At 40.1% G+C, this 14,503-nt stretch overlaps 1 protein-coding gene across 2 annotated transcripts; it reads right to left on the bottom strand.

Annotated features, from left to right (window-relative positions):
- Positions 1 to 3,759: 3,759 nt before the first annotated feature.
- On the bottom strand, positions 3,760 to 14,275 carry hhatlb (hedgehog acyltransferase like, b). Of its 2 annotated transcripts, none has more exons than XM_076290604.1 (10): positions 14,259 to 14,275; positions 11,062 to 11,205; positions 9,977 to 10,044; positions 9,759 to 9,872; positions 7,560 to 7,754; positions 6,713 to 6,922; positions 5,832 to 6,003; positions 4,305 to 4,449; positions 4,158 to 4,193; positions 3,760 to 3,994 (listed from the first exon to the last, which is right to left on the bottom strand). In XM_076290604.1, exons 2-10 carry the CDS (start codon positions 11,165 to 11,167, stop codon positions 3,775 to 3,777), a joined length of 1,266 nt encoding a protein of 421 aa, XP_076146719.1. In that variant the 5' UTR covers positions 11,168 to 11,205; positions 14,259 to 14,275; the 3' UTR covers positions 3,760 to 3,774. The 2 variants fall into 2 exon arrangements, with proteins under 2 accessions (XP_076146719.1, XP_076146718.1); XM_076290603.1 differs by lacking the exon at positions 14,259 to 14,275 and adding an exon at positions 12,016 to 12,156.
- Positions 14,276 to 14,503: the final 228 nt, after the last annotated feature.

Here is a 14,503-nt window from a genome sequence, read left to right as displayed (position 1 = left end):
TTCATTCAAACTATGTTACGTAGGTCTTACTTAGGACATGTGAGCTTTGTATTTTTCAACTTTGTAACTTTTATACTTTTTAAACTATTAATTAAAAACTAATCAAAATTTCCCCATTGACTTAACATTATGATTATGACATCACAATACGGCCGTTAAGCAATTAGAATCCTATGGCAGGTGTTCGGGCCAGCTGCATCAACTGCCAGTCTCAGGCTTTAAGCATACAAACTGGCCCTATTAAGACTACACATCCTGTCCAACTGCTTCCTCTGCCAAAAACCGTTTCAAAATAAAAGTCCTCACTACAATATTTCACTGTTAAACAATTTAACCCTTTAAACTACTGAACTTTTTAACTGTTCAGCCATTGTAACTGTTACTTGTCATCAACTATGACTCCTACCCACTGTAGCTAGTTAGCATGGTTAGCATAGTTAGCATGTTAGCATGCTAACATGTTAGCATGCTAGTTAGCATTTTTAGCAAAACTGCTAAAAATGATTAGCTAAGTTAGCTAAGTCACATGGTTAGCATAGTTAGCATGCTAGCATGTTAGCATGCTAGTTAGCATTTTTTACAAAACTGCTAAAAATGATTAGCTAAGTTAGCTAAGTCACATGGTTAATATAGTTAGCATGCTAGCATGTTACCATGCTAGTTAGCATTTTTAGCAAAACTACTAAAAATGATTAGCTAAGTTAGCTAAGTCACATGGTTAGCATAGTTAGCATGCTAGCATGTTAGCATGCTAGTTAGCATTTTTTACAAAACTGCTAAAAATGATTAGCTAAGTTAGCTAAGTCACATGGTTAGCATAGTTAGCATGTTAGCATGCTAGTTAGCATTTTTTGCAAAACTGCTAAAAATGATTAGCTAAGTTAGCTAAGTCACATGGTTAGCATAGTTAGCATGCTACCATGCTAGTTAGCATTTTTAGTAAAACTGCAAAAAATGATTAGCTAAGTTAGCTAAGTCACATGGTTAGCATAGTTAGCATGTTAGCATGTTAATTAGCATCGTTATCATAACTAATAAAAATGATTAGCTAGGTTAGCTAAGTCATATGGTTAGCATAGTTAACATTTTAACATTGTTAACATGCTAGTTAGCATAGTAACTTGGTTAACATTATTATCTTTATTAACATAGTTAGCATAACTACTAGCAAACATTGGAGCCATTCCAACTGTTAGTTATCGTCAACTATCTGCCTAAATAATTTAACCATTTCAATTATCAACCTATTTAACTGTTCAGTCATTCTAACTATATTAAACCTTATCTACCAAGCAAATAATTTAACCATATGAACGCATCATATTTTTGCATTTTCATGCACTGTATTTCCTTCAGGAAATGCTTTTCTAGTTATTATTAATGTTTTGTTTATGTCATGTTTATTGTTGTAATTGTTATTGGATAAAAGTGTTTGCTAAGAGACATAAACATAAACACAAATATAATCAACTTTTAAAAGATGAAATATTCTTAATATATCTGTTGTGAAACTTTCTTGTGCACACCAAAACGCTTTGTTAAAGACCTTTAGCATTAGAAGAGTCTTTAGGTCTCAATACATTTAAGCAATTTCGCTATTTAAAAAATAGCAAGTTTTGTACAGTACAAAAGCTACTAATTGTTTTTTTTTTAATAAATGGAAAACTACTGTATACATGCAACACTTGACTGAAAGGGTCAAAGGGTCTAAAACTGTTTGTATGTCAATTTAAAAAAACAAATCTCTTTGTCTCTGCTTACAGGAAGTGTGACTCTGAACACATAGTTCCTGGGTTGTGAGTGATGTAGAAGATGGCTCAAAGTTTTTCCAGGGCAGCTGGGTCCTTTAGGGGGGGGAGAAGGCAGAGGGCCTTGGTGCTTATGTAACGCCACAGAAATACTCAACGCTCTAACAGGGGCTTAATGACAACAGGGAGCTCAAAGTGACCTGCCCAAATTTATGGGAGGCTTATCCACTTTCGGAGACTAATCTGAGCCAGTGGCGTCACATACAGCAAACAGCAAAAAAAAAAAAAACTCCCATGAGCCACCAGAGTATGACAATGGGCTATGGAGGCTCAGCTCCCTCTGTGCAGTGGCTGAGTGGGGAAATTATGTTAAGATCTCAAATGTCATAAACAGCCTCAGTGTGTAACAGAAGAACAACCAGTGTCCATATAGAAGACAGAGAGGTTAAGTAAAAAAGTACATTTTTAGCAGAGATCCTTGTAATTGCACATAGGAACAGCAGACACATACACTTGTAAAACCAGTTAGTGGTTTAATGAACTTTACATACCTCAGTAGACAGTGTAGAATATTTGGCCTAATCCAAAATACATTCTTTCCTCTGTCTTAAAAACAGATTGCTATTAACAGATTATTTCTCCATTGATGGTAATCTAGGTCAGTAGTGAGGATTATTTACAGATGATAAACAGTAAAAGTAGCTCTTTGTTTTAAAAACTTGATATAAAATCTTAGTCTATGGGCAGCATCTCATGTAAACAGCATAGCTACAGTGAGCCAGAGAATCTGCAAATAAAATGCTCAAAATTATTTTAAATCAGTCTTTCCAACATATTTCATTGCTTTCATGTGTTTTTTTTTACATTTATGTGTAACACTGCCCTCCGAATAAAAGTCTAAAAACATCAGTTATCAGTGTCCCTATCCCAAACATCATTCCAGTCGAGTCATTCCCTTTTGACCCATTTCACACATGTTCTTGTAGCTCTTGACCAATAGGCAGCAGGAGTCAATCTTAAAACCATTTAAAAGTACAGATCTTATTCAGTCTAATCTCCTTCTCTACTCGGTCTTCTCCTTATTGGGATCCACAGCTTCATCGGTAGCATCAGCAGCCTGGGTGGGTTCTGTGGCCGGGGGGGCGGGTGGTGGTGGGGGGATGGGGTCAGGGTCATCGATCAGAGCCTGCTTCCTCTCACTCTCCTTGATCACCTGGACCAGACAGTAGGTGACAAACATCACCATGATGGTGGTCAGGGGGAAGCCTGCGGAGGAGAGGATCATGAGTGGACCAGCACATGACTTTGACTCATACACACACTACCACCAGTCCACCAGCGACAGCGACACACCTCTAAGCTTAATAAGGACATAAAACGAAACTCACATTCAGATACACGCTTCGATCCATACAAAACAAAAACAATCACACACGTGCCCAAAACAACCCACACAAGGGCAAATATACTGTACAGTAACAGAGGATCACACTTACACATGCACACAGACAGAAAAATAAATATGTTAAGACAAATACAAACACCCAAAGACCAAAGACAAATAGAAGCAGCATTACTTACATACACACAGAGACACAGAGACACACACACACACACACGCACACGCACACGCACACGCACACGCACACGCACACGCACACACACACACACACACACACACACACACACACACACACACACACACACACACACACACACACACACACACACACAGACACACACACCCCTTTTAAATATCACTCACCCTTCAGCAGAGCCAACTGATGTAATGCCATCAAATCAAAATCATGTTATTAAAATCAATTGAAGATGGTTCTCCTAACATTGACATTTTTTTTAAAATGGAGACAACAGAGCTGAACAGACACTAATAGAGGTGAAATCAGAATCCAACTAAAAATCAAACATATTTTCATCTTGCCACAAGCACTTAAACCTTAATTAAGACCTATAGGTAATCCTCTCATGATTTTTCCGGCTTTTTTGTTTTTGTTCTGTTACTTCATCAGAGACCATTCTGCACCTCAATCGATGAGAACGGCTCCATGGAGAAGAACTTGATGGTCCACAGCTCAAAGTTGAGGCCGAAGCAGTTGAGGAAGGCCCAGAGCAGCACCACCCAGCCCGGGCCGAGCCACAACAGGGTGATCCCGTAGGTGCAGAGGGTCGCGATCAGCTCCTCCAGAACGTTTTCATGCTTCCCACCCAGGTAGTTATACACATACCTGAGGGACAAAGTGATTAGTCAAAGATGGCTTTTTTTTAATTGGCAGGAGGAGTTAATGAAATTGTAGAACAAATATTGCATTTTTAAAATCTAAATGAAATCTAAATGTGAAGTTTCTGTTATAATGTGAATTATAGGTGTAAAACATTTAAATATCATACTTGCAAAGCCAGTCATTAATCCCTCTGTCAAAATGCCTGTGAAGAAAACCAAGACTAGTTAGTTTACCTTCAGCTATATTAATGCTGTATCTAATCATGATTTGTTTTCTGAATGCTTTTTCCTTGGGTTCTGGTTGAGGTACTTACGTCTCGGAGAACACATAGAGATTTGTGATACACTTGGGAGGTTGGGGTGGGTCAAGGTGGTCCAGTCTAGACACTGTATTTATGACACCAAACATGACAGATGCCTTCACCCAGTCATAGACCAGGTTTATATATGCCAGGCCAACTGGGAAAATAGAAAGAACATTTTTAGACTCAAAATCAAAACCATAGCCCCATCTGAGATACAAAGACACACCATACATAATCCATAAATTACACACACAAATCAATTTAAGTATTATAGATTACAAACAGGAAAGCAAGGGGAAAGCTGATCTAATATGAAAATCAACAAGGACAAGTTAATTTCATTAGTGCAAATATAAACATGTTTCCCATCCAACTGAGACATAGGGCTGTATTTTGGGTCACCAGCGCATGGCGTAATACTCGTTATTCACCCGCAGAAAGTTAAATTCGGTATTTTGCACGTTTATTTTTTAAGCATTGCGCCCAGGGGAGTGGCAATTAACAACCTAGGGAGGGCCCTGGCGCATTGTCTAAAAATCGCTATCATACACCACCTAAACCTGGTCAGAAGTCAATGGCGAGTTGTTCATATGCTATTTTAAGAGCGCATGTCAACAGTCATATTGGCAGGTGCACGCACCATCCTTCTATCATTCATGAACGCACACCAGCGCACGTCCATGCAAAGCATTACAAATTGCACGATTACAATGGGAAACATAATTAGAATAAAGATATTACGAAATACTGTACATCTCATGATGAGTAGTTATTCACCATCATTTGCAAATTGGTAATGACGGTTAAAAGTGATTAGGGGAGAGGCGAGAGACACGTATGGAGCACAGCTGAAGACGCACTGTCAAGAGATATAAGCAACTCCTCTGCAGGATAAATGTTGTTTTATTCAGTCATTTGAGCAACATTAGGGTAAGTGTTGTTTTTTCCAGCCTATGTTTTCGATGGTAACCCATTGTCAGTCAATAGTGAAAGTAACTGCATATAACTGTCTTGTCGTTGACTGACTCCTTGGTGAAGTTAGTTTCACTTTGCCAATGAGTTCAAATAATAGACGAGTGCAAATGCGTGAAGGCTATGCTAGATTTTAGTAAAGCATGGTTTAAGAATGACTATTCCATACGGTCTTGCAAACAGCCTCCTTCAAATGCGCCGTTGAATACCAAAATACCGATGCATTTATTTGACATATCGCGCGTTGCGCCGTTAAAGGGAATGACAGATGTCATTCTCATTGGTTTAAAATGATGTTACGCCCCAAACACACCCATATGACTGATTAAAAGGCCTAGGAACACCTTGTTACGCCATGCGCTCCACTTTTGAGAACGAAACCCCTCCCAATGTGAACTGGACATCCTACTAAATTTGAATAGACTTTTGACGAGTGACGATGCACTTTAGAATGTCATGATAGGGCCCATAATATTAACATGCTGATATTAAACATGTTAAAGAAGGAACAAAAAGGAACAATGACTCCCTCTAGTGGACAGTAAGAATAAAGCCAACACAGACTCAAAGCCCAGTCAGAGAGGTTCTTCAGGAGCTTGGCGTCAGTAGGGATCGTCCGGATGTACATGAAGTGGAGGAGCACGTCCACCACCAAGATGGCTGACAAGTTGAGGAGGGCTGACAAAGAGATTTTCCACATTTCCCCCTCCTTCCGGATCAGTTTGGGGTTATTGGCCTACAGGGGGCAGGAGGAAGACCATGGACTACAAAGATAACTATTTTGGTAATCAGTTAATCGATTTGTGTCATTTTCAACGGAAAATGCTTCAAAATTATCTGATTGCAACTTCTTAATCTTTACTTGTACTCCTCTGACAGTAATCTAAATCTCTTTGGCGTGTGAACAAAACAAGGCATTTGAGAACATAATCTGTGGCTTTAGGAAACACAAATCATAATTTTCTGACATTTTAACAATCAAAAAACAAATTGATTAATCAAAAAAAATATTTGCCATTAGTAAAACAATGGAATTGCTAGTTGCTACGCTAACAACAGATCCTCACACAGTCAGGCCCATTGACTAAGGTGTCACAGCAGTCATAAGTCATTATTATCACAGCCCAGAGCCTTTGTGAGAGGCCCTCTTTTGACAGAGTATGTTCAAATTGCTCCAGAGTGACAGGTCTTTGCTGTATTACAGGATATTGCTGTATATGATTTTGTGTAAGGCAGTTGTGTTATGTAATATCATGCTAAGTTACAATAATGCAACCCCCCTTTTACAACAAAACACTGCTATACTATCCTGGAATTGGAACATTAGCCTACAAAAAACAACCACTATTTTTTAAAAACAGAAATACCCTTGTAAAGTCATACGCATGGAAATGGCCCATATCTGCATCTTTGCAAAAACCTTAATGAAAAAATCATCCCCACACCTGTACATAGAACTTCTCGAAAGTCATGATAGGTCCGAAGTAGAAGAAGGGGAGGTAGAAGTTGTACTTAAGCAGCTCCAGAAAGCTGAAGTTGCCCTCCCTCCTCTGACAATTCTCCAGGGCGAAACTCATGCATCTCATGATGGTAAAGCCACAGCCACCATAGAAGAAGACGTGACGAAGCTCAAAGTTCCCTGACACAAAGCCATCCTAAAGTGCAACAACAAAAACAGGGTTGTGACAAATCTTTAGCATGCATTGTACATTGTACTGTCATAGGGCAAGGTTTGCAAGTGGGAAAATTCCTAGAAAAAAGTCCTGTCAAGGGAGCGAGACTGAGGTAAGGGATGAAGGGATGAAGGGATGACTCTACGTGTTCCTTAGGAAACCACCCTATGACCTTTGTGTCGTTAGAACCTTGCAGTTGCCTTAGCAGTTGAATTACAGTTACACACATTGCCTGTTTATATTGTAAGGAAAGTTGTGCTGACACTCATGTGAAATATATACAGGACCATTAGGGTTCCCTATGGATGCACAATAAATGGGCATAGATCTACATCTACATACCAAAAAGTCAATGCAATTGACTGTACAGGAGTGAGTCATCTAGCACAGAGGACTTTAGCTTATTTAGATTAGCATGCAATATAAACAACAAATCATCCAAAACAAACAAACAAACATTCTCCCAGACATACTGGCTTCTCCTCCACATTCACCTGCCAGGACACAACGTTTAATCACCTAAACATACAACACAAACAACAAATCATCCACAACAAACAAATAAACAAACAAACAAACAAACATTCTCCCTGCCAGAGTGGCTTCTCCTCTGACTCACCTGCCAGGAGATGAAGGGCTCCATCTTGAAGGTGGCGAGTGTGGTGAGGCCGGCGGTGAAGCACAGCCAGCGGAGCTTGACCAGCGAGATGCTGTAGAGCAGCACGCAGTGGGAGAGGATGAGCGTCAGGTAGGCCCAGCCCATGCTGGTGAAGACCGCCAGCATGCCGTACACCATAAACACCAGGGACCTGTACTGTGGGAGAGGACAGCAGAGGAGGGGCAGAGTGAGCGGCACGGCCTACATTATACAGCTGCTCCATCATCTGCTGGAGTGAGTTTATTTGATTGTTTGTTTGTGTGCATGTATGTTTGTTTTCCATTGTTGCCCTTCTGCTGTATTGAGCTCCTTCCAAATATCATTCAATTCAAAATCATATTAACAGTAGTGTCAGCTAAATCAACAAAGTGCAGTAATTTCCTGTATATTAGCCGCATTGTGTATAAACTGCAGGACAGTGTTTTATGCAAGTAAAAAAAAACAAAACCATTAGTACCATATTAACTGCCCCCAGTTGTATTAACCTCATTGCTGAAGAAATTGTGCAAAATCAATGTATAAATTGCGGCTAATAGTTCTCATCAAAAGAAAGGAATTTGTGCTCTGCGAGAGCTTCCTAACCTGTTAATATTAAACTCTTAGGGTCCTATCGTACACCCTGCGCAGCATGGCGCAAAGTGCGACGCAAGGCTTATTCATATCTTACAACCAGTCAGTGACAAATTTTTCGCCATGCGCTCCACTTTTATTAAACCTTGCACCCAGGGGTGTGGCATAAGGTGTGGTCTGGCGCATGATCCAAAAATCGCTATCTTACACCCTCTAAAAATCATTACACCACTGACCAAGAAAAACCTGGTCTATAGCGAAAGGCGCATGTAAAACACAGCTGCAGATGCACTGTCACGAGATGTAAGCAGCCCTTAGCAAGCAGTCCCAAACAACTTATTTTTTATAAACAACACATTTTTATTCAGCCATTCTAACATTATTGGGGTAAGTGTTTTCGATTGTAACCCTTTGTCAGTCAATAGTGAAATTAAATAACTGTGTAGAACTGTTTTGCCATTGACTATGAGTCCACGGTGAAGTTAGTTCCACTTTACCTTTGAATTCAAATAATAGGGAAGTGCAGAATGCATGTAACGACAAACAGGTTTCAGTAAAGCAAGGTTAAGTGGAATCTCTGTGTTCTATGCGCAGTCTCGCATGCAAACAGATTCCTTCAAACGCGCTGCTAACTGGCAAAATACCGATGCACTTTTTGAAGTTGTGCTGCTTGCTGTTAAAGGGAATGACAGATGTTTCAGATCACTAAGATTGGGGCCTTCACATTACCAACTGAAAGGGATCTGTGATCAGGGATCAAGGATCTAGGCCTACGGTCTGGACACCATTTTAGAGGTCAATGGTTTTTTTTTTTAATCGCAGAGAAGTTAATCAAGTACACTGAGTAGCTCTGCTCACTTGCCCTGCTGTGAAACTATTAGGCTTTATAGGCTGTTTGACATACTAAGTGCACTATTGCAATTGAAACGAATAAGTTAATGAATTAGACCTCTGGATAATACGACACTCACTTCCTGAACAGATACAGTACATTTAGATTCGCAGCTGCCATGGATACGGGCCAGCCAATACAGTCAAACAGAGTTTCCAGGTCTGTCTAAACATAGTATCCTGTCTTTGTAACACCTGTCATCTCCCTTCAAATCACTGACTAAGTTAAACGCTACTATGGCAGACTAATTTTCCATAAACTACCAAATAAATTTCGCAAAAACCATAACATTTACAATTTCTTGTCATATATTTTTCCATATTTGTGCTCAGATTATAATTACTCAGTTTCTTCTGACCAAGTACATGGCACAAGGCTGCAATTTTTCTGGAGATCTTTCATTATCAGTATGCCAATTAACATGATCATCCAATCAGAACGCATGGAGCCAACTGCCTGGTTGTCGTGCAGCATTGCTCAAAAAGTTGTCCCATGAGGAAAACTCTATTTCTCGAGGTCACCGAGTACTGTCAGTACAGAAAAAAAAAGACCACCAGCCAACAGCTAGAGCTACCAGGCAGCTACAGTGCTACACTTTAAAATCATGTACTCGGTGACCTCCAGAAACAGAGATCTATGTGAAAAACGTCCAGAATTCTACTTTAAGTACACATGGTGGATGTGGACAGTGGACACACCTGTGGAGCCAGCAGAGAGCAGATTTTGGCGAAGATAATGTGACCAGACAGGGCGAAGAGAATGTGCTCCCAAAATGTGGAGAACCACATCACCCACTCAAAGTCTTCTGTGTCCTGGATTCAAACACATCAAAAACAAACAAACGAAGTGTGTGGGTATCTCATCTGATGTCACTCATCAAGGTGTGATGATAATCAATCTCATGTTTCTTTCTCACCATTTTCCGACCGACGTAGTACCATCCTGGCTTCACACTGGGCTTGAAGGTTTTCCGGTTGGTGTTTGCTGTAAAATGTAAATCACAGTACAAATATGGATGCTCTCCCTTCATGCAGCATGTTCCTGTTTCCTATTCTCTAGCATACTACATTGTATTGTATAGCGAAAGGCATATGTAAAGCACAGCTGCAGACGCACTGTCACAAGATGTAAGCAGCCCTTATACATAGATACTACATTGTAGTATGCTAGAGAATATGTTACATTCCTGAATCCCCATTCATCTAACTTCTCAAGAAGTTAGACAAATACAAATGAAAAATACAGATCCAAATGACCATTCAACCATGACCGTTAAAACGTATATTGTCTGGATGATTGAAGAAAAACAAATATCATGTTATACCATGTATTTATTTAAGTCTCATCTTTCCTGCTTTTGTTTATGTATTTATTTAATTGATTTATTGATTGATTGATAGATTGTTTGTTTTTTGTTTGTTTGTATTTTTGTTTTCTATTGTTGTCCTTGAGAATACCACAAACCTTTAGCTCTTGTTGTGGGGAGACGGCCTCATAAAAGCACACTGAAGTGTACCTATTTTTCTCTTCCCTCTTGGATATTAATACGGACACCTGATCCTTGCTACATGGCTTGCATAGCAGTGCCCCTGGCTCTCACCCAGTGGAACGCCCCCCTCTGCCCTTCCATTGAAACAATACAGTAGCCCCTCCATGTTCCCCCACAGCACCAAAATAAACCACCATGACTGAGGTTTATAAATGGATGGAGACAGAGACGATTCCTATTCTGAAAAAGCAAATGATTTCCCCCGACAGAGATGTCAGCTGGGTTATGCTGAGTGCTCTTTGTGAAACCAGATATTCAGCTGTGCAACAATCCTGTTCCACTTCAGTCCAATTCAGTCATTCTCAGTGTTTTCCTCAGAGTGACATGGGGGTGTGTGTGTGTGCATGGGTGTCTGTGTGTGTGCATGGGTGTGTGTGTGTGCATGGGTGTGTGTGTGTGCATGGGTGTCTGTGTGTGTGTGTGTGTGTGTGTATACTACTGTGTATACTCACTGCTGGACACGTCATAGATCCAGGTTGCAGCCCACAGCATTGCCATGTAGAGCACAAAATTGTAGAAGTACAGCTCATACTTCGGAAGGGCAGCCTTGACCCCCATTATTGCGAATCAACCTCCGACCACCACACGGGAAATACCTACAGAAGCAGTACACATACAAGTTTAACTTTACATTTCAAGCACAGGTGAAGTCTAATGGCAGTGATGCTTAAAATATTAGCCGACTGTCATGGAAATGTTACTATACATAGCATCTCAATGATGGACAACCATGTGCCTCAATCAACATTGTTTTGGGTAGCAGCTACATGTTTGCTAGCCATGTTTAACCTGTGAACTGTTGTTATGGTAGGTCACTCCAGGAGTTATTGTTGCTGATAAGACTAAGATAATGCTAGTGACTTTGAAGTTCTGATTCAGCTCTGAAATCTACTTGGGTTGGGATTAACGCTTTACCATTTATAATCACACTTATTGTTTAGTTCCTAATTGTATATGATGAATTGTGGATGCAGTCTCATGTTATTGAAGACAGCCAAAGACATTTCACTTTACTAGATCATCACAGAAGGCTTTCTAGCTAGATTTGCATGCATGCCACTATGATATGGTAAGGGGGGTGAGAGTACAAATTTCCACTGATTGGAAAGTCTTTGAGGTTTTGCAATCTGTGCTTGCCAATCACATGCCCACTTTGACCCTGACTGTGATTTGACTGTTATTTTGGATCATGTAAATGGACAGGTTCCAGTTTATTTCATGATAGATGCTAACTTTTATAAGTTTGCGTTGTCTTGTTTCACAGAACGTGGTTAAAGGAGAGTGATACGTAGCCCCATCTACATCCATTTGCCCTTTGATGTTAGTGATGAAAAAACAAATGTTAAGGGTCATGCACCATAAGGATATGTCTATCGAAGGAACCTTGGAACACCTGTTGCACTAACCTTGAGCGCGGCAATGCAGCTGTACACCCAGTATAGTCAGCGATCCTTCTGAAATTACCTTTTTAGAACAAAAGGAGTAAGGGGTTCTTTTTGCATCCGTTGACAAGGCTGGGGAGACGAGTGAGCGGTGGAACGCACCAACTGCCGATAGGGCAGTTGCGAACAGTAAAAGGTGAACTGGGGATGTATTTATAATTTCTGACAGGAGGCATGCATAGAGGGGGCGGATCCTTTGTTTCAAAGTCAGGATAGCCAACGCATGCCACGCAATTGCTTAGCAGGTCCAATTGTGCAATATAAAAAGGTATCCATAGGCTAAAACCGTTGTAGATGTGCCTAGGTTGGCCTAGCTGGAACAGAATGGGGAGCAGATCATTAAAACAAATGGATGCGTATAGCCTACTATGATTAGATCAAGAATGTAATATTGAAGTTTTGTCTGGTTGGACCTAGTACAGGCCAAGGCACTATGGAGCAAGTACCCCTGTGGAGGGGCTGTATCATCTCCAGTATGTGCTCTACAGGTCTAGACAGGGGACATGGTTAACCTTAAAGGAACCGTATGTAAGAAATGTATTTCAATTAATCATAAAATGGCCCTGATATGTCACTAGACATTAAGAAATCATGTTCATTTCAAATACTTCTATCACTGACAACAGTAGTCCGACCAGGATATTGTCATTTAAAAAGTGAAGTTGCAGCCCTCAACTGATGTTGATGTTGTCATATTGTGTTTTGGCCTGATACACCATCCTCCACCTATCTAATCACAAAGTCAGTAGTGTTTCGGCATCCGTGTTGCCAGCTCTGCCAGGCAGGGGGAGGGGATACACTGCTCTACAGTAATTTAAAAGTGACTGCAGTACTAGTTTTGGCCACAATCTTACATACGGTTCCTTTAAGGGTCAAAGAGATAACCACCCAACCAAAGTAGCAGTTAAGACAAGTTAAGGCAGATCGATCAAGCTTTGGATGGCCTGGGGAGTCAGTGGCAAATGGAATTGGGATAGATCATGACTTTTGCCCTGTAGTATTATGGCCATCAGTTCCATTGTGGGAATTAGGTTCTTAAAGTTGAAAGTCGACATTACCAGGGGCATATTTTAGTTTTTACTGATGGTTCAAAGGATCAAAAAACAGATACGACAGGAGCAGCTTTTATAGTCCAAGGCTGGACAAATACAAAAGGACATCAGATTTCTTAAATTACAGTTGAACTGTATGCTACATGGACATCAGATTTCTTAAATTACAGTTGAACTGTATGCTATATATTGATGGGAGTGCAATGGACAGAGCAGATTAGAAATCGTAAAGTATTGGTGTGCAGTGACTCTGTGTCAGCTAGTATTGGTACAGGTTCATCTACGAGTTAACAAGACCTTATTGATGATATTCTTTTGTCAATCAGGGATGTGGCAAGAAAAGGTGTTAAAATATAATTGATATGTGTCCCAGCACACATATGTATTCCAGCAACTGAAAAGGTGGATAAATTGGCGAAAAAAGCAGTTAATAGGGAAAATATAGATGTTAATATAAATCTTTCCCAGACAGAGGGGGAATGTATTGTGTGGAAGAACATTATGTGAAGTGGCAACAATATTGGGAACAGGAGAGTAATTGGAGGCATTTACTCATTGACCAGTAAAGCAAATGGTCCAGAAGGTATTTGCAGGAAAAGAGGATGGAAAAGAAAAAAAACAAGTCATTATTTCTAAATGAGAATAAAGCCCACTTAATATTTAGGGAAACATCCTAATGGTCTATGCCTTGAATGTGTAGAACTTAAAACAGTACAGCATATTCTTACATCATGCAGGAAATACATCAGAGAAAGAGAAGAGAGGTATACTGAACTCGGAAGAAAGATCGGGTTGGAAGAAAGATCAGCCAAAAGTACTTTAGAAAACTGGGTCAAGTGGAAAGGGGAAATGTTGGCTTTTTAAATGTCTTAAGAATACTGGTTTAATAAACAGGTTTTAACAGTGGTGTAATAATGGACTGACCCAGAATATGGCAGCAATGCAACTATAACAATGCTGGCTGCCGTAAAACCTTAAAGAAGAAGAAGAAGTTTCAGATGTGTAGTCTACTCTGATTCACAGTAAGTAAACAGCAGACCTTGTTATAATGGCCATTTTTTTCCTTAGTTTAAGTTTTAGAGGAGATTTCTTTGGTAGTGACATTTTTTGATGAATTAACGAGTTTGATGAATAAGAGGATCTGAAAAAGTTTACCTGAATTGCGTACTGTACAAGGCCAGTTCCCAGGGAGAGCCGTTTGTATTTGAAGAACGGTAGCTTTGTTCATTTGGTTGGCTGAAGCCCGAATGCAGAGAGAGAGAAAGGGGTCCAGGGTGTTCTCAAATGGGGTATCAGTAGCCTATCAGGTGCCTACCTCAGGTGCCAACACCTACCTGCGACATTTCACCAGGTAAGTTTGGTACTTGAATTTACCACACAGGAAATAGCTCAGTTCATGG

Source organism: Alosa pseudoharengus, unplaced genomic scaffold (genome assembly GCF_046254945.1).
Source record: "Alosa pseudoharengus isolate Yale_2024_CS ecotype anadromous, Long Island Sound unplaced genomic scaffold, YU_APseudo_1.1 YU_APseudo_1.1_scf_18, whole genome shotgun sequence".
Classification (NCBI taxonomy): Eukaryota; Metazoa; Chordata; class Actinopteri; order Clupeiformes; family Clupeidae; genus Alosa; species Alosa pseudoharengus.
Note: the sequence above shows the minus strand (reverse complement) of the source record. Positions and strands in the feature narration are given on the sequence as shown.

Excerpts from the sequence above, each read along its gene's own strand:
- hhatlb (XM_076290604.1), bottom strand. The coding sequence starts at position 11,167 with ATGGGGGTCAAGGCTGCCCTTCCGAAGTATGAGCTGTACTTCTACAAT. Across the intron at positions 10,045-11,061 it reads GATCTATGACGTGTCCAGCA|CAAACACCAACCGGAAAACC; the intron begins GTGAGTATACAC and ends TACATTTTACAG. Across the intron at positions 6,923-7,559 it reads AGCCCTTCATCTCCTGGCAG|GATGGCTTTGTGTCAGGGAA; the intron begins GTGAGTCAGAGG and ends GTTGCACTTTAG.